Here is a 20,024-nt window from a genome sequence, read left to right as displayed (position 1 = left end):
CCCCGCAGGCTCCAGGAGGACCCTGAGGGGTCGGCGGAGATGCACCCTGGCAGCTGTTCTCTCTGTGGGCACCCAGTGGCCTTGGGCCAGCATGACAGGGCTCACCGGTGGATAGGGTTCTGTGGTGCAGTCACCCTTGTGGGGGAGAGAGGGAGGGGATGGCATGGGGAAACCAAGGCCTGGGGCCGTGACAAGGTCATGGAACTATTGGGTGAGCAACCAGCTCCCAGGCTCCTTGTCCTGCCTGCCTCGAGACTCTAGCCCTGAGGTCAGAGCTCTCCTAGGGACTTAGCGGTGAGGAGCCTGGGGGAAGGTTTTCCATTCACTCCAGCCCCTGGGGCCCTGGATCCGTGGACCCAAATGTCCAGAGTTGGGGAGAACCTAACAGCAGGGGGCGCTCCAAGCCTGAACAGAACTCTCCTCTCAGGGTTTCAGGATGTGCTGCACCTGGCCTGAGTGCCAAGTGGTGAGTGGCGGAGGCTCTGGCACACTGCCCACCCAGCGCACCTGGTATTGAGCAGCTCCACCTGGGTGCTCTTCTCTCGCTCCAGCTTGCTGTAGGCCTCTCGGTGGCGCCGAGCTGCTTCCTCCATGGCCTGCTCGGCAGTGGTCTCCTGGTCCTTCACCACCTCCTCCAGCTCGTGCACCCTGAGGACAGCAACAGACTCTGATAGCAGGCGAGCCTGGGGGCCCAAGTCTTCTTGTCCCACCCAAGTTGTGGCCACAGGGAGCCCCCTCTTGTGGGTGTCTGTGAGGCTCCAAAAATGTAAACAGAGGTGGCTCTGCCCTGTGCCTGCCATGGCGATGCAGAGAGGGTATGGTGGTGGAGGTGGTGGTGGTGGTGGGGCCTGCAGTTGCAGGGGTGGGCCTCTTGGTGGCAGGGCAGGGAGGGACAGCAGACCTCATCTTGCCCTGGATGACAGTCTTCAGGTCTCTTCTATTCCCTACTGGCCTGGCTGGTGGCCCCAAGCACATCAGGCCCTTAGGCAGGCATAAACCAGCAGCCCATTGGGTACATGCATCTGTGGACAATGGCAAGTCTCCCCACACCCCATGCAGCCAACGTGGGAGCACAACAGGGCCCATCCTTGGGTCTGACCAGGCAGAAGACCAGACCTCAAGGTGAGGAAAATTTACTGCATTCCATGCCACCTTGTGAAGGCAGCCAGCTCCCACCCACAGCTCACTGGCAGGAGTGGGGAGGGGGAGGCAAGGAGGAGGAGGAGGAGGGCAGAGCAGTGACTGGCCCTTTCACACAGGCCTATCCCTCTGACTCCTGCTTCAGACCCTATCTCCCTGGCCCCCAAAGACCTGCCCTCCTACATAGTCCCCTACATGGGCAGGGCCGTGGGACAAGGGGCAGGTGGGTCACAGGCCCTCCCAGCTGGAAGAGACAGGCAGGTTCCCTCCTCCTGGGCCTTAGCCATAGGGCTAGGCCCCCCATTCCCCAGGCCCAGCCAAGGGTCTAGCCTGAACCCGCCCTGACCTGTGCACCAGCTGCGTGTTCTCTTGCTTTAGCTTGCTCTTCAGGTCCCCATTGGTCAGGCTGTCATTCTCCAGCTCGGTGACCTTCTTCTCCAGGAAGCTCACCTGCAGCCGGTGGGGGAGGGGGAGGAGACAGGGGAGGGCAGGGACAGAGACCTTGGAGTCAGTCCTCGGCCCTCTGAAGGAGCTGGAAGAGCACAGTCCCATCTGGGGGGGGGTCGGGTACCTGGCCCACCAGGGTCCCCGACAACAGCCGGACAGGGAAGCAGCACCCACCTTCTCAGTGATGTCGTTGTCACAGGAGTCGATGCTGTCCCGGAACAGGTCCTCGGTGCTTCCCTGGCTGCTGCTGAAGTTGCTGTTGTGCAGGAGCTGCCTGCGGGGGCAGGGGGTGGGGGTGGGTGTAATCAGGGACCCCTCTAAAAAGGCCTGACCTCTGACCCTAACAGATCTCCCAGCTCAGGGACTCCCTGGCAGGCATGGCCAATCACCGAGCTCTTCCTGCAACCTCAGCAACCTGCGTCCAGTGGGGTTCCACTACTCCCTACAGGGGCCCAGCTGGCACGAAGCCCTGGCCCCCACCCTCCAGCTCCAAACTGTGCCGCAGATCTGAGAGGGCCTGGCCGACCTGAGGGAGGGAGAGCGCCCACCCTGCGCTGGTAGGGTGGGACAGGAAACAGGTAGTGGATTGTTAAGATGATTCTCAATCAGAGGCGAAATCTAGCTGCTCCCTGAGCCCCTCCCTGATAGGCAGCAGCTAGGGTCTCCTGGGCCAGGCCCCAGCCCTTCTTCCTGAGAGCCGAGCCAGGGTACTCAGTGCCACCTCCCCAAGCCCTGGGTGCGGTCCTGGGGTCAGGCTTCAGGATGCCACCTGGCAAAGTGCCCAGCTCCAGTGGAGCAGTCACACCCAGGTCACCACTGCCAGAGGGAACCCAGGGTCTCTGCCAGTGCAGGTCCCAGCTTCAGGGCAGAGGCAGGGGACCAACAGCGCAGGGACAGCAGTGGACTGTGTCTCTTAAGGCATCCCTAGGAGTCTGCCTGAGGGGACAAGAGTCGGGGCAGGCCTCCCTCCCCTCTGCTCATCAGCAGGCCGGCTGCAGGTGCACAGGGCAAGGGACTGCTCTTGCTGCCCTTCCTGAGAGAGCCTTACCGTCCAAAGGCTGTGCTGGAGATCTTTCGGTTGGGGCTAAAGAGAACGTGAGAAAGAGAAGTCACTGAACAGAAAGAAGTTCTACACCATCCAGTCCCTTACTGACACGGCGCTGGCTGCTGTGGTGCCCAATCCCAGGTTGGCCTATACTTCCTACTCAGGGGAGCTCACTAATCAGCTCAGCTCTGGGCAAACACCCGACTTTCCTGCTGCCGCACAATTCCAGTCCCGAGGACTAAGACCACCCTGAGAGAGCTCTGACCTGCCAGAGGACAGGCCTCCTGGCCTGCCGCTGCCCACTCTGACCTGCCCTGGCCTCCTGGCCCTGAGGCCTCACCTGTTGGCCTTGAGGTTTCTGAGCCGGGCTTCCAAGTCATTGAGGAGGTTGATCTTCTTGCAGCACTGCGAGCAGTACACATCCAAAAGTTCACTGCTGTACGCATGTCGCGTCTTCCTCGGGGTCTGGCCCGCACTGGGTCACAACGGGAAGACATACAATGTCTTAACTGCGGTCCAGTCTGCTGTCACCCCCTGGCACTGAGCTCACTGTGACCTTTACACTTTTAGTGAAGGCCCCTACCTCTGAACTTGTACCAGGAGGGCCCCAAAATGTTCATGGGAAAATAGCACTAACAGATAATAGAGTTTTCCTACAAACTTTCTGAAGCCATGTGTGGTGGGGGTTGGGGCATGGTAGAAATGCAGCCATAGCTCAACTCTCTCAGAGAAGCCAGTGAGTCAGCTATGCCCCTTTAAGAGAGAAGGCGACTGAGCGTTTGTCAGAGTAGGCCAGGAATGCCGCAGAAGGGTGGGTAGGTGTCACAGTAGGAGACAGACTGCAGTGACAGCGAGCAAGACCATGAAGACCCCCAGCAGACAGCCGCTGGCTGGTTAGCTGTTTCTCAAGCTGGAAGGAGGGAGAAGGCCCTCAGCCAAGGTGCAAATGCAGCCCACCTAGACCCCAGGGGGACAGAGCCCCTTGGAGGCTCAGCTCCCTCAGAACTGCACCCCCGGGACGTGGGGGGACTGGTCCTGCCACTTTTCCTGAACTCCAAGCACCACCCTAGACCCAGGCACCACCTGGAAGACACGGAAGAGCCCAGGTCTGAGTAGACATTGGTCCTAGTTTCATCGTCGGGGCAGGGGCTGCTGGGGGCACAGTCCGCATCCTCTCCCTCCCCGTAGTCTTCAAACTGCTCCTCGTTGCTGATGAGCGAGGTGGTGGAGTGTGTGGAGAGGTCCGACGTCGTCATGGATGGAGTGTGGCCCAGGGACCTGAGGGCCAGAAGGCAGCCCGAGTCAGAAAAGCTGGCTGTCAATAAGGCCCAGCCACAGCTGAAGGCAGGGAAGCTGGGCCTTCCAGAGGGCCGGGGGTAGGAGGTGGGGGTGTTACTAACTGGGAGCCTGATTAAGGATGTATCTTGAGACACTGTTAGGACCTGATCCCAAGGGGAACTTCCACAGCAACTGTCTTTGCATAAGAGCTACTCAAATCGATGCGACTCTACCGGTGCAGAACACCGGCTACCACCTTAGGCTTGATTTGCTCCAGGGCTAAATTAGAGTGATCACGCAGTGGTCAAGCTGACCAGTCACCAGCTGGTGCCTAGTTGACCCCACCTCAGTGTGGCCCCAGCTATGTCACAGTGGAAGTGTGCACCACGGGGTTCCCTGGGGCTGACTGCTGCAAAGGTCAACAGGCCTTGATTTGGTGGTACCACACGATGGACCTGAAAACCCAAGCTTGTGGTTAGAGGCCAAGTGCACTGACTATTTGCACTCCCAGGGTCTCCATTACTAGGTTACAGCATATCCGCAGTTGCTGAAAGGTTGCAAGGAAGACTGGCAATAGCATGGGACAGCATGTAAAAGGTGGGAACAAAATCTTAGCTGCAGCCAGACCCAGTACCTGAGAGGCCAATGGAGCGGGAGGAGGGACGGGGGGGGGGGCGTGGAATGGTGGCTGGTCGGGAGACGGGCCATGCGAGCAGAGGGCTAGCATGTGCACACAGTTTGCACAGCTCAGGGTTCCTTGTCCGGTGAAATGAGACAGGGAACTAGGGGCTACTAGGTAAGGTGCTCCTCTCCACTCCGGGAACGGATCTGTGCTTCAAAGAAGCTGAATCCCATGTACACAGACTCCAGGGTCCTGGTGGTAACCCAGTATCCCCGCCCCCACCACCCAGTTGAGCCCCATCCATGATCTAAGAACAAACAGCTGTACAACCCGTTATCTGCCCAAATAGATTCCCCTTTGGTCACGATGCAGTCGCTTCTGTGTGCCATTACTCATGAGGGTTTTTCCAACCTCTATGAAGTCCACCCTCAGAAAACAGGAAACACAAAATAGTAAAAGTTTGTAAAGGGTTAAGGCAGCAATTCTCGGTCTGTGTCCGGAAGAAGCCCTGCTTCTTCCTAAATCACTGGGCAAACGCCTCCTTGCTCAGGATCAAGGCTCTCCCCACCCCTGCTTCACTCACTTCCCTAGGCTCCTTAGCGCTTCTGGGGGAATGGCGTAATCATACTCCTCAGCACATTCTCCAGTGGATTTTATAAGAATGCTCTTGACCACTGGGGCTTGAGTCCTGCTGATGGGCCTCAGAGAAAGAGATCTTTCCAACCGGAAAGACCAAGGGGCAGATGCTTGGCCCAAAGGACAACAGGTCTGCTGTCCATGACCGCTTGCCCTGGGGCTGCTTAGTCATACGAACAGCTGATGAGCTTCCTCATCAATAAACAGCCCCAAAGGCCCACCGAGGACACAGACACCAGAGCCACTGGCGCTGGAGCCCCTGCATGGCAAAGCACGTTATTAGAAGAAACCATATGAATTACCTTTTAATGGAGGTAAAAATGCATTTGCTCTCATGATCAATTTCATATGGCTTAACCCCTCCCCTCGCACATCTCAGTGATTGGGGGGGGGGGGAGGGTATGGCAGCTGCCTCTGTCATCCTGTAAGTATCGCTCCAGAGATTTTGTGGGGGCTGCTGTGGGATGGACTCTCCTCTGCTGACACCCAACTAAAAGGTCACTACGATGATTTTGAAATAGCATTTCCTATTTGGAGGGTGTATGGCTCAATACAGACAACACGACAATCCCGCAGTGAGGAAGCTACCACTATGATTGGCCTTGCCGTCCAGATAGCAGCTTCAAGTTTCTGTTCCAATTCCTTCTAGCAGCACCTCCCAGTAAGAGGGGGCTTGAAAAAGCTCATAGAAAGTTTCCATTATCTTTCAATTCCACGTTTCCACAGCCTTTTGAACCCCCCTCCTATATCGCAAACCATATCTCTAGTAGTGAGTCAAGTCAACTCACAGGGATGCTATAGGACAGCCCAGAACTTCCCTGCCGGGTTGCCAAGGCTGGGGCTCTTTATGGAAGCAGGCTGCCCTAGCTTTCTTCAGGAGAGTGGCTGTTGGGTTTGAACTGTCAACCTTTTGGTTTTCAGCTGAGAGATTTAACCACTGCACTGCACCACCAATGCTCCTCTTGCCCAGTAGAAAGTACATGTTTTTAACAAATCTAATAGTTACTCATGGACATCTTTACACCTACCTAGTGAAAAATCATTTACTCCATTGTCATTAAAGTGTTAAAAATAGACCTTAATCATTTTTGGGGGTGCTCTTAAAAATCTTATAAAAATTATCATTCAGTTGTATTAAGCACACTTATACATATGATACCATCAACATTTCCAAAACATTTTCTTCCTACTTGAGCCCTTGGTATCAGCTCCTCTTTTTTCTCCCCTTGCGAATCCTTGATCAATTATATATCATTGCTGTTATTTCATGTCTTACACTGTCCGTTGTCTCTCTTCACTCACATTTCTGTTACTCATCCCCTTTGGGGGGTGGGTTATATATCCAACCTTGTGATGGGCTCCCCCTTCCCCCCCCTCTCTCCTCTACTCCCACTAGTGTTCCTGAGGGTTTATCTGTCCTGAATTTCATGTGTTAAGAGCTCTTATCTGTGTTAATGTGTATACTCCGTCTAGCCAGATTTGTAAGGCAGAACTGGGTCGTGGTAGTTGGGGAGGGGGGGGCGGGGAGAAGCATTCAGGAGGAACTAGAGGAATGATGTGTGTTTCCTCAGTGCTATACTGCACCCTGGTTGAATCGTCCCTTCCTTGTAACCTCTCTGTGGGGGGATGTCCGATTATCTACAGATGGGCTTTGGGTCTCCACTCCAACGCCCCCTCTTTCACATCGACATAATAGTTTGTTTTGGATCTTTTGATACACAGGGATCCTCTAGGACAGTGGTTCTCAACCTGGGTGGCAACCTCTTTGGGGGTCAAACGACCCTTTCACAGGGGTCGCCCTGATTCATCAGGGTAGTAAAATGACAACGACAATCATGTTATGGCGGGGGTCCCCACTACATGAGCAGCTGTGTGACAGGGCCACGGCCCCTGCACTAGGACACAGCAGAACTCTCCGTAACGCGTCCAGAGCATCACCTTTCTCCCTCGGAGAGGCTGGTGGCTTTGAACCACCCAGCTCTGTTAGGAGTCCAGTGCTGAACCCTTGGGGCCATTAGGGCTTGACACTGCACCAGAAAAATGAGGGAATGAACAAACACCCACCCACTACTATCAAGATGATTCTGACCCATGGCCACCCACCCCACTGAACAGGGTAGAACTGCCCCTGTGGGTTTCTGGGGCTGTGACTCTTTATGGGGCAGACAGCCTCATTTTTTACTGCGGAGCGGCTGGTGGGTTAGAACTGCTGGCTTTGCAGTTAGCAGCCCAATGCATTCGCCACTACACCACCAGGGCACCTCTGATTGTACATAGATGCCTAAAATTCCAGAAGTATCCGTAATAAACATTTGGGCTGCTTGGAATTTATTGCTGTTTTAAACACCCATGAAACTAACGCCCACAATGCACATCTCAAGCAGGTCTTCTCCTGTTTCCTTCCTCGAGAGACGCTCTGAGGGCAGCACTCCGGGCCCACCAGTCACCTACTGCTCATTGGCTTTGGACCATTTTAACTCACTTGTCCTCTGGCAGAAACAGGCCTCTGAGCCCCGCATCCTTCTCCTCGGCTGGGCTCCCGAACGACCCCTCCAGGCTCTGGGTGCTTTCCATGGGACTCTCCATATCTGCCTCCTGGGGGCCCTCAGGAGGGGCCAGTGTCATCGCCTCCTCTTCCTCCTCCTCCTCCTCAGGAAAGAAGCCAGGCTCCCTGCAGACAAGCTCCCCATCAGCAAAGGTGGGGCCTGAAACCTCGCTGCCCTGGGAAACAGAGGTGAAACAGTGAGCAAGGCCGGCTCTCCGGGGCTCAGAGGCCTCACCAGACACAAAGGAGGCAGCAGGGGCTAGACAAAGGGAGGCCCAGACCTAGAGACCAAGTTGAAAACCTGATTTTATACTGGCAATCCATCTCAGTGGTGTAAAGTGGGGGTGGGTGTCTTTCACATGGGCCAACTCCTGAGAATTCTGGGAAATTTTAAGGCTGGGAGGAAGACCGTCCATAGGACAGCCAATTAGCACCCGTGAGGAAGTTGGCTGCTCCCTCCCACCCACCTTAAGACTTCAGAAAGGATAATAGGAGAAAAGAGCTTGGCAAATAAATACGGATCAAGACCATCCTAGGGAGCTGGTAACCAGAGGGGGATGGGTGATCCTCTCACACCTCCCTACCACCGGATGAGTGACCACCCACAGCACTGGGTAAGCAGGCAACCCTTCTGGGGGGTCTACTCCACTGGGAGATCTGAAGACCAAACACAGACGGTGATTGATGAGCTTGGCTCCACTTGTGCTGGGATACCAGCCTCACACCAGATGGACTAGTAAAATTGGCATCAGCCAGCCACACAGCTCCGAATGAGGAGGCCGCGGGGCTGTGCACTGAAGATCACCCATGGTGTTTACAAGGGCCAGTCCCACATGGCTCTCAATCTATCATACTGCGTTGCGCCCTGGTCACACTGCTCATTTGCACGCCGAGAGTGCCTTGACGACAGAAACAAGAGGACCTCAACATTCATGGGGCAGCCAGTGACCAAGGTCTGGAGGCTCTGAGCTGCCATCTCATTTATGACTCATGCCGCCTCTTCCGATTGCTACTAATGGGGGCAGTGGAGGCTCAGAGAGTTGAAGCAACTTGCCAGAAGTCTGCTGGCCGGTAGGGGAGGTAGGTCCTTGTCTGCCTTGAGCTGCCACATGCTTGTTCTATTTATCACTGATGTGACGTTTCATGGACTGTCCAAACTCTCAGGGGTAGTGAGGGTAGTGAACTTGATAGGGAGCTATCATGAAGGCCGAGCACTCCAGCTACTGTAGCAACTTTCTCACCGTGCCCACTTCCCACTCCACAGGCAAGCAATCCTGTAAGAGCCGGCTGTGCCTACGGGCCACAAGGTTGCACACACCCTCCACCCTCGGAGCACCAGAGCCCAGCTCTTCTCCAGCACACCCGCTTACCCTCCCAGCCCCTGGGGAAGAAGAAGAGTTAACCCCTTGCTAGGAGTGCTCATTTTGTGGCTTTCTCAGGACCTCTTCCATTTTGCAAGTCACAACCCTATGAACTGGCTAGCCGTCATTGCCATGACTTGCCTTGGGCTGTGGGGGAGTCAGTGGCCAGCCGGAACAGACACTGAAGGACTGTGTGTCCCCAAAGCCCACGCTCTGCCCAGCAGCATGTCAGCTGGGCCTGCGGAAGCTGCATCAAGCCACTCCAGAAGGCAGACACAACACCAAGCCAAGCAGAGACCAGCCCCCATGCACCCCAGGTGCCCAGCATGGGCTTCGGTTAACTGGACACCAGACACACCAGGATGTGTTTCTGACCAGCACTCTGCCTGGAGACACCAACTTGTGTGGTACAGGTAGGAGCTTGATGGCCACCCCCACCCCCCTTCCACAGAAACATGCCAGGATCCTGGTTGCTGGCCTGAGAGCTTGAGCTGCGTGGGGAGTGGCCTCGTGTGGCTGGTCTAACCACCAGGCCTGCTCGTGTGGCTGGTCTAAACACCAGTCGGAGTCAGGAATTCCCCAAGTTGCCCCTTTCCCCCATCCAACAAGCCCCTAAGCCCCTCTTTAGACAGGGAGTCCTCGGGTGGAGCCCACTTCCACCTGGTCCCTCATATTTGACCAAGTGTCCTCAGTCACGCATGCCCGTCCTTTGCAACAGCCCTGTTAGAGCCGAGAGGAATATAGACGGCAAAGGTGAAGGTACCAGTCCCTTGCCCTCACTGTACCCAGGAAAGATGGGGCCCAGAGCAGGAGGGTTGCCCCTAGGACTTCTGTACACAGAGAACTCTGCTGAGACCTACAGCCAGGCTCCTGAAGAGAAGTCTCAGCCCCCAACACACACACACACACACACACACACACACACACACACAAATCTGTTCCTCTGAAACGGAGTTGGTGCCCACAGTAACACCTTCAGTCCAACCTGTGCTTGTCCAATGCAAGCAGGAATGTCAAAGCCAACTCTAGCAGTTTTCCCGAAAATTCAAATGGTACAACATGGTACAAAGAGTGATAAAACAGATGATACCACATATATATGAATTACAGAATGGAAAACTGATTTGCTCTGTAAAACTTCACCCCGCTTTTTTTTTTAAGTCACCATACATCTCGGTCTGTGCAGGACAATCAATACATGTTTGGGCCTGTCCCAGGGGCCCATTTGGTTTGGCATTTGCTCTGGGCATGGGGGCCATGGTCCTAGTGACCCCAAGGGCTTACTCTGGCCCAGGAGAAGGGGCTAGGTGAAGGCCCAAGTCTGCTCCCACTGGGCCCAGAAGTGTGCTGGCAACAGGCTCCATCCCGACCACCTCAGGGAGGGAGGCAGGGCCAGGGCAGCCTCTTGTGGGCTCCCAGCCACTCCTCCCAGCTGAGAGGGCTTCCTGTCACTTTAGAAAGCCGGCTGATGGACCTCACTGAGAAGATTTCCCGGAGACCTCCCAACCCGCTTGTTCCAGAGAGCACGTGGCTTCTGAGGCCACGGGTTACCAGGTATAAGATTTGGAGAACAGGCTGCCTCGCCCAGGCCCAGCACCAGGGAATGCACAGAACCTTAAGATTCCTCTGCCCTGGGGCGGGGGAGGCAAATTCTCATGCTGCTGGCAAGATTCCAGTGGAATTCAGAACAAACTCAAGGCAGATTCCCAGCATCCGGGAACTCGCCATGCCCCATGGGTAGCAGGCTCCTTCCCAAGAGAACCACAGAATGGGAAAGGTGTGTGGACAGGGTGGGCGAGCTGCTCCCTTGCCCCAGGCCACACCATGTTTCCACAGCCATGCTCTCCTTTCCTGAGAGGTGTGACAAGAGACACCCCTTCCCTGCTTTGAGGATCAGGAGGGAGGGTGAGGGCAATAGAGAGGATGGAACGCGCTTCCAGCAGCCTAGGGGGCCATGACTTTGTTTTTTTGTTATTGTTATTTTGTTTTCTTTTGTTTTGTTTTGCTCTGTTTTGTTTTTTTGTGCATATTATTTTCTCTGCAGGTCTACCTAGATAAGATACGGGGGATAAACAATTTGGAGGAGAAAACAACGGGACCTACAGTTCCAGGGGGACATGGGAGAGGGGGAGGTGGGGGAAAGGAAGTGGGTGTTAACAAACCCAGGGACAAGGGAACAACAAGTGATCCAAAATCGATGGTGAGGAGGGTGTAGGAGGCCCAGTAGGACTTGACCAAGGGCAATGTAACCAAAAGGAATTTCTGAAACCCACATGAAGGGTGAGCATGATAGTGGGACAAGAGAAAAGTAAAAGGAAATAGAGGAAAGAACTAGGAAGCAAAGGGCATTTATAGAGGTCTAAATACAAGCATGTACATATGTAAATATATTTATATATGATGATGGGGAAATAGATCTATGTGCATATATTGATAGGTTTAGTATTAAGGTAGCAGATGGACATTGGGCCTCCACTCAAGTACTCCCTCAATGCAAGAACACTTTGCTCTATTAAACTGGCATTCCATGAAGCTGATGGTACCCAGCTATCAAAAGATATAGCGTCTGGGTCTTAAGGCTTGAAGATAAACAAACGGCCATCTAGCTCAGAAGCAACAAAACCCACATGGAAGAAGCACACCAGCCTGTGTGATCATGAGGTGTCGATGGGATCAGGTCAGACATCAAATAACAAAAAATCATATCATTGTGAATGAGGGAGAGTGTGGAGTGGAGACCCAAAGCCCATCTATAGGCAACTGGACATCCCCTTACAGAAGGGCCGTGGGGAGGAGACAAGCCAGTCAGGGTGCTGTATAGAAATGATTAACCATATCGGAGGTTTAAGTGGAGAGAAAATGTTTTGAGAATGATGTACAAAAGCCACTTTACACAATTGATGTGTGTATGGATTGCGATAACAGTTGCATGAGCCCCTAATAAAATGTTTTTAAAAAAAAGAAAGAAATTATTAACCATACAATATTCCTCTAGTTCTTTAAAGCTTCCTCCCTGCCCCCACTATCATGACCCCAATTCTACCTTATAAATCTGGCTAGACCAGAGGATATACACGGGTACAGATAAGAACTGGGAAACACAAGGAATCCAGGACATATAAACCCCTCAGGACCAATCATGAGAGTGGAGCTACCAGGAGGTTAAGGGGAAGGTGGGGTAGAAAAGAGAAACTGATCACAAGGACCAACATACAACCGCCCACTAGGGGACAGACAACAGAAAAGTGGATGAAGGGAGGTGTCGGACAGTGTAAGACATGACAAAATAATAATAACTTATAAATTATCAAGGGTTTGTGAGGGTGCTTGGGGAAGGAGGGGAAAATGAGGAGCTGATACCAAGGGCTCAAGTAGAAAGCAAATGTTTTAAGAATGATGATGGCAACGAATGTACAAATGTGCTTGACACAACGGATGGATGTATGGATTGTGATAAGAGTTGTACAAGCCCACAATAAAGTGATTTCAAAAAGTTACAGTCTCAGAAAGAAAAAACGATGATGGCAACAAATGTACAAATGTGCTTGACACAATGTATATATGCATGTATCGTGATAAGAGCTGTATGAGCCTCCACTAAAATGATTTAAAAAAAAAGATTTCACAGAGACAACCTAGTGACCAGCAGGGACCAACTCCAGGACACATCCAGCCTGGCGTTTAGCCTGACTCCTGCAGCAAAGGTGTCTGGTCTTCTGGGAGCGCTTGGGGCAGTGGTTCTCAACCTTCCTAATGCCGCAGCCTTTCATGCAGGTCCTCATGTTGTGGTGACCCCCAACCATAACATTATTTTTGTTGCTACTTCATCACTGTTATGTTGCTACTGTTATGAAATGGGCGACCCCTGTGAAAGGGTCGTTTGACCTCCAAAGGGGTCGTGACCCACAGGTTGAGAACTGCTGTCTTAGGGACTTGGGGCCCTCACGACCAACCCTGAGCCCAGAGCCTCCCGTTCCCCAGAAGCACAGGGCAGGCTCCACATTTGGTTCTGTACTCAGGCCACTCCCAGGGCCATCTCCTTTGCCCACCTCCCCCCACCCACCCCCCGCCCCTCTTCCTGCTCCTGCTGAGGCCCCAGAAGTGGAGGGAGTAATACAGACACCATGTTTCCCAGGTCAGTCCCAGGAGGCCGTTGGGAGGGGATGGAGGCTGGGAGCCTGCAAACTGGGGGGTTCAGCGCTGGCTGGCCCTATGACCTTGAGTGAGTGACCACCACCCTGGACCTCCATCAAGTGGGGGCAATCACCTCTCCCACATAAGGCTGCTCCGTGGGTCACACATGGTCATTTATACAAGCACCAGAGGGTTGGCAGCAGTGGGGTCATTAAACCTGGCCCCGCTTCCAGGTGGGTGATTTGCTACAGGGGAGGAGCCATCTCTGCAAACCCTGCGGCTTCTGCTGATCTGCCAGCTGGTCCTCCACAGACAGGAGGGGTGCTCTCCACAATGAGGCTGGCCTGGGGGGCAAGCTGGCCTGGGATTCTGGAGATCCCTGGTCCCTGCCACCGAGTCTGCCTCCACGCCTCCCACTCCCCCTTGGCCCGTCTCTGGCTGCGGCTGGCAGTGGGAACCCAGAGGCATGTGGCCTGTCCCCAGGGCCTCCCCAGTCTCAAGAGCCTCATCACCCATCAGTAGGCCCCCAAGGCACTCCTTCCTCTGTAGGAAGTTGGCAAGGGCTGAATTCACAGCTGAAAAGGCCAAGTTATCAAGACACGCAGGGGAGCTGTCCAAGCCTCAGAGTGGCCGACAATGCCCCACTGTCCAAGCTCTGCTGAGGGAGTGTGGCAGGGCCTCACCCACCTCCAAGCCACATGCACTATTACCCTGCATTTCCCCGGTAAATAACCCTTTCAGGACCCATGGGATATCTACTGCACAATAACACTTGGAGCCTTTTAGGTTTCTTGGGAAGACGCAGTCCCAGTTGTGGTGGGCACTGCTGCCTGGACCTGTGTGAATCTGAAGAAACGGGCCCTACCGCCAGACTCCACTGGGGACATAACGAAGAAGGCTTCAAAAATTCTTGGAAAAATTCTACGATCTTTTAATTCCATTTTCCCACCAACTTTTTGAAGCCCCCTAATGTGTGTCCCACATAATTGTATCAAAGTCCACATTACTTTAAAAAAAAAATTCCCCTCTTGTTTTCACTATGCTTTTGAATACTGAAAATGCTATCAACAAAAAAAATCGAGGTAGGAAACAATGCAGTCAGGCAAGGGTTAGTACAGATGGTGCTGGTTCTGGGAGACAGAACGTCTTCTATTCCCCAGGAGAAGGAAGTTCCTACATGAGTGTCTCCAGGTCTGGATCCTGGTCACTAGCATCACGGAGGGCACATGAGCTTCATATTGAACTGTGCTCCCCCAGAAACATATGTTAAGTCCAAACCCCGTATCTGCAACCATGACCTTGCTTGCAACGTTAATGAGTAAATCTAATTGTGTTTTAGTGACAACATATAAAGAGTATGTTAGACCTGGATGTATGGGTATGTGTGTGTGTGCATGTGTGCACACACGCGCCATACGTTGGGACAATGGAGACAGGTGTATTAACAAGCGTGATAAATACCACGGATCATCATCAGCTACAAGAAGCTGAAGAGACAAAGATTCCGTTCCCCTCTTAGGCTGCAAGCCCTACAGCACCGCTCTTCAGAGGCACCCACTTGTGATCAATAAGCACTTGTTGAACCCAAGTTCACAACAGTATGATGGGCTGGGCGGAGCGTCCACACACAAGAACCCCCAGGACAGGGGTCAATTCTGTCCTGGCTACTTGCTGGCTGTATTACTTCAGTTACGTTAGTCGATTTCTAAACTTCATCTAAAAGTGAGGGTGAAAATACTGAGCTGGCAGCATTACCGTAGAGTACCTGGAAGTATGTGTCTCCCTGTGCAGATGCTACCAACATGCACGTGACCAGAGGGAGACAAACTGGTACTGTGGACAGGCTCTAGAGATGAACTGACTGGGTTCATCCCCCGATTCCACTACTTACTAGTTCTGCAACTTCAGTTTCCCCATCTACAAAATGAAGTGATCATTAGGATTACATAATTCCTGTCTTAACCACTTTGCACGGTGTCATCCTCATTGTCAGCATGTGGCCTCTATCAGTCCCCGGAGCCCACTCCCTGACCCCCCACCCCCACCCCCAAGTGGCACACTAGACTGCAGGTGGGCTTGAATCAGCTGCTGGAAACCAAGTCCCAAAGCGTGCTCTGCTCTTCAGAGACCAGTGCCTCTTTGCGGCCTACCACGGTCCCTGCCCACTCTCCTGGCAGGTCTTTCTGCACTTTAATTACACCCTGAGTAAGTGCTAGAATGGGAAGCTGCTAGGGAAGAGGGTCTGTGAGGCGCCAACGCTCGCTCACCCACCCCCAGCCCTGGCAAGGGCTCCACTCCCCAGGCAGGAGCTTGGAGCCAGAGAACAGCTCTGTGGGGACAAGGCTGGGTAAAAATATCCTGGGCGGGCACATGCCAGCCTCTCTTGCAGTGAGGCAGCAGTGGACACACTTGGGGCACCACTGCAGGGAAGACACTGTGGGGAGAGTGGACACAAAGCCAGCCTCATGCGGGAGGTAGCTCAGCAGAGCAGGTCAGCCCAGGACAAAAGGGCCTGGGCAGGTGCTCACTGGGTCTTTCCCAAGGATGGCTGATCATTAGGGAGATAACTCATGGGGCCAGCACCCCAAAGTCCACAGGGAGGGAGCAGGTAGGGTTACTTGAGCTGGGATCCTCCTCATGCAAAGAAGCTGGCAGCAGACATCAGGAAGCTGTCCACTCCTCCTGCGTGTGACTGCCAACTCTGGCCCTGCAGTCCTGCCCTGCCATGCTAGTGAGCTGCTGGGTCAACAGCGAGCGGCCCAGGTGCCACCCAAGGAGGCTGCTGTTCCAACTTAGCCTCGGCTCATTCGTCTCCACCTGGGCAAGCAAGGGGGTCCTGGAACACCAAGCCACCAGGGTTTGTCCCTGTCTCCGCCAGGCCTGGGGACTGACCTCATACTCCAAGACAGAGCTCTACAGCTGTGCTTCCTGCTCTGTACAGGAGACCTGGGTCAGCAAGACAGGGCAGGCTGCCCCGTTCCCAGACTCAAGGGACCACCTCGGAGCTGCCCCAGCCCCTCTGCAACTGCCTGCCTCCCCTGTGCGCCGTCCCCCTCCTACTCCTACCCCCGCTTTCAGCTCTCCCCTCCCAAAGAAGAGCTCCAAGATTTACAGGGAGGGTCACTGAAAGCTCAAGATCACCCCTCAATTGGACCTGAAGCTGCCCCAACCACTACCCTCTACTTCCACCCTAAGGGTGTGTATGTGTGCAGACGGACGGACACACACACACACACACCCCGCCCCGGAGACCAAGGCTCTCTCTCGGGCAATCCGGGAGCAGTGCCACTGGCTCAGGGACCTCATGCTGCAACTCAGCTGAAGAGATAAAACAAACCTTGCTCCTTGCGTTTCTCACCAACGCTGTGCCATTTAGACAAAGTGAAATCTAGTGGAATCCTGTATTCTGTTAGAGCCTGCAACACCACACGGAGCCACAGTGTGGCCCACGTGGCTTTCCCCTGTGCTGTACTCACAACTCTTGCGTTCTCTCCTCAGTGTCACATGCCCCACAACACATACATTGCTGATGCACGTTGCCATCCGCAGTGCAGGGGAGGCAGAGGTGGAGGGTGCAGCTCCAAGAGGACTCTGGGATGCGCTAGAGTGAGAGCTGCACTAAGTCCCCCCTGTGGGAGTGGAGTGGGGCAAACCTCCTGAGGGCGACAGACAGAGGGGACTAAGGGTTCTGAGAGGACATAAAGATAGGGTGTCCTCAGTAAGGGCTGGGAGCGAACGGTGTTCTGGCAGCACCAGTAAAAGGTCTCAGGTAGAAAGACCCTGGCAACATCTGCTAGCTCCTGCTAGCAGACTGACCAGTATGGCCAACCTGCCCTAAAGGCTGTGGGGCCTTACTCAGTGAGTATTAAGAGCCTAAGGTCCTGTAATGTCCATCCAAATCTCTAAAGAGCTCCCCTCTTCCCAAGTCCACCTGCCACCCTTCTGATGAGAACAAGCTGCCCCAGGCCTGTCCGAGCTCCACACCTGAGCATGACCTCACTGCAGATGAGTCCTTGTCTATCTAGGGTGCTCTGTGGGACAAGTGGCAGCTTAATTCTAGGGGTACACAAAGTGCCAGCTACCCTGCTAGGCTGCAGGCCAGGCCTGGACTACAGTGTGTCCCCATAGGAAATGCCCCTTGTGGCTAGTTGTCCACCCACCCAAAGCTACCAAGACTCTACTATCTCACCAAGCCATTTCCGTCTTGAGCATGTGAAAGGGGGCGGTTACAAAAGTAAAGGGGTATTGCTAAACCTGTAATAGAAGGATCGAAAAAAAAAAACAACAACAACTAAGAAGTACTAGATAATCCTAAAGAATATAGAACAAGGGGGGAAAAAGAAGGGGTGGCTACAAGAACAACACAAGTCAAGATGACAGACAAACTCAATCACTTCAGCAATATACTAAATGAAAATGGACTGACCAATTGTACTAGGACAGACACTGTCACATTATACATGCATGAAACACCTTCAACCACATGCCATTTATAAGAGACATAATTTTAACATAAGGACATAAACCAAAGACCAAAGTCAATGCCATTGAATTGATTCCGACTGATAGTGACCCTACAGGCAAGCTAGAACTGCTCCTGTGGATTTTGGAGACTGTCGCTTTTTGGGGGGAGTGGAAAGTCCCATCCTTCTCCCAAGGAGCGGCTGGTGGTTTCCCATGAACCTTGCAGCCCGCAGCCCCACACGTAGCTGCTGTGCCAGCAGGGCTCCTAGACAAGGGCAGACAGGTTGAAAATAAAAGAATAAAACAATTTATCTCGTGCAAGCACTTGCCAAAAGAAAGCTGGCAGGATTAATTAACACCAGACAAAGTAGGTGTTGAGGCATGAGAGAGAAGAACATTTTAAAACGATAAAGGCATCAACTTAACAAGATAACATTCCGAAAGCTTTATACAAGAAATCCGGGCAGTGCAGGGGCCAAACAATTGGCTGCTTAACTGAAAAGTCAGCACTGGCCACTCTGCAAAGGAAAGACGTAGCAGCCTGCTTTCGAAAAATTTCCAAACCAACTCATTCCAACTCATCGTGATTATACAAGACAGAGCAGAACGGCCCCTGTGGGTTTCTGAGCCTATGGCAGACAACCTCATCTTTCTCCCTTGGAACCACTGGTGGGTTCAAACTATTGACCTTTCCATTAGCAGCCCAATGCAATCTACCATGCTATCAGGGTTCTTTTCTGAAAAGATTCCCCAAACTGCAAACTCACAGCCAGTGAATGGATTCTGATTCATAGCGACCCTGTAAGACCGGATAGACCTGCCCTTTATGGGAGTAGAACTCTTTATAGGCGTTAGAAAGCCTCATCTGTCTCCTAGGGGAGATGGTTGTTTTAAACTGCTGACCTTGCAGTTAACACCCCAACTTGGTGCCCACCACATCACAGCCTCACAAATCCCAAGGGCAATTCTACCCTGTCCTACAGGGTCACTAAGAATTGGAAACACTGGCAGCATTGGTGTAAATGTCTGTGCATATAATGACATTTTGAAACTGTATAAAGCAAAACTTAGAAGGAAAAATGCCACAGAAACCATTGTGATGCTGAACACAGCTAATAAGGACAGCGCTATGGGAAAAACTCAAGTGTATGACTGGTTTTCTCATTTCAAAATGTTGATCGATGACAAACCTCATCTGGACGACTGTCTATTTCCTGAAAGGATGAAAATGTTGACTCGTAGTGCATTTTGAATTTGTTCCACCAGGTTAATGAAGCTTTCTATTTAGAGGTTCTGAAAAAAATAGCAAGCCTAACAGTGTGCGACAAAAAAGGCCTTATTTGTGGCAGACGGGGGACTGGTTTTGCCACCGTGACAATGTGCCTACTCACGCAAACATCTCAGTGCACCAATTTTTGGCAAAAAACAGCACGCCTCTCTTGTCCCACACACCTTACTCACCTGACCTCATTCCATGTGACTTCTTTTTGTTTCCTCGAATGCAGAGGGACATGAAAGGACAGAGTGATTCGACGATGACGTAGAAGAGGTGAAGAAAAAAAAATGAGGGAGGTGCTGTCAGCCATCCAAACAGATGAGTTTGAAAAATGCTTCCAAGATGGAGCAAAAGAAGGGGGAGGAAGAGAGAGAGGAGCACATCCTGGCCTACCATGCCTTGAGGACGATATTCCTGCTCAGAGCAGCCAATCCACAGAGAAGATCACATGGCCGGCCCCACTATGAGACAGGACATCCCTCACTGACCCATAGCTCTACAGAGGACAACACTGGAGACACAGTGTGGGAATTCTACCCAATCTGACCCCACCACACCAGGGCAAAACACTAAGGGTGTGCAACAGAACAGCAAGGGAACAGAGCAACGAAGTCCCCAGAGAATGCCAAAAATAGACTTTGGGGCCAGGGCTTGGCACCCCATCAGACTCGACTGGAAAACACTCCTAAAGGCCAACGAACAGTCCTTGAACTAACTACAAGCTTGTGTTTTATTTTGTTTTTAGTCATTGGCTTGTTGTTTTGTTTTCTTTTGTTGCTTGGTTTTGCTCTGGCTTGTTTTTGTGTATGTTATCTCCGCAGGTCTGTCTAAATAAGATAAGCTGGATGAACAATCTGGAGGAGAAACAACAGGACCGACAGTTACAGGGGGACATGGGAGAGCGGGAGGTGGGGGGAAAGGTACTGGTGTTAACAAACCCAGGGACAAGGAAACAACAAGTGATCCAAATCGGTGGTGAGGAGGGTGTAGGAGGCCTGGTGGGGCGTGACCAAGGGTAATGTAACCGAGAAGAATTACTGAAACCCAAATGAAGGCTGAACATGATAGTGGGACAA

General features: G+C 52.8%; 1 protein-coding gene across 2 annotated transcripts in view; it reads right to left on the bottom strand.

Annotated features, from left to right (window-relative positions):
- RAB11FIP4 (RAB11 family interacting protein 4) overlaps positions 1–20,024 on the bottom strand; it is a 93,457-nt gene that overhangs the window by 4,574 nt on the left and 68,859 nt on the right. For both annotated transcript variants that reach the window (XM_004706940.2, XM_045299732.1), the window contains 7 exons: positions 7,651–7,889; positions 3,716–3,910; positions 2,973–3,107; positions 2,636–2,671; positions 1,762–1,861; positions 1,487–1,590; positions 508–648 (listed from right to left, as the gene is read on the bottom strand). In XM_004706940.2, coding sequence (XP_004706997.1) covers positions 508–648; positions 1,487–1,590; positions 1,762–1,861; positions 2,636–2,671; positions 2,973–3,107; positions 3,716–3,910; positions 7,651–7,889 — 950 coding nt within the window. The remainder of the gene's footprint in view (positions 1–507; positions 649–1,486; positions 1,591–1,761; positions 1,862–2,635; positions 2,672–2,972; positions 3,108–3,715; positions 3,911–7,650; positions 7,890–20,024) is intronic.

This window comes from Echinops telfairi, unplaced genomic scaffold (genome assembly GCF_000313985.2).
Source record: "Echinops telfairi isolate 266 unplaced genomic scaffold, ASM31398v2 ScPeMD7_7458;HRSCAF=8496, whole genome shotgun sequence".
NCBI lineage: Eukaryota > Metazoa > Chordata > Mammalia > Afrosoricida > Tenrecidae > Echinops > Echinops telfairi.
Note: the sequence above shows the minus strand (reverse complement) of the source record. Positions and strands in the feature narration are given on the sequence as shown.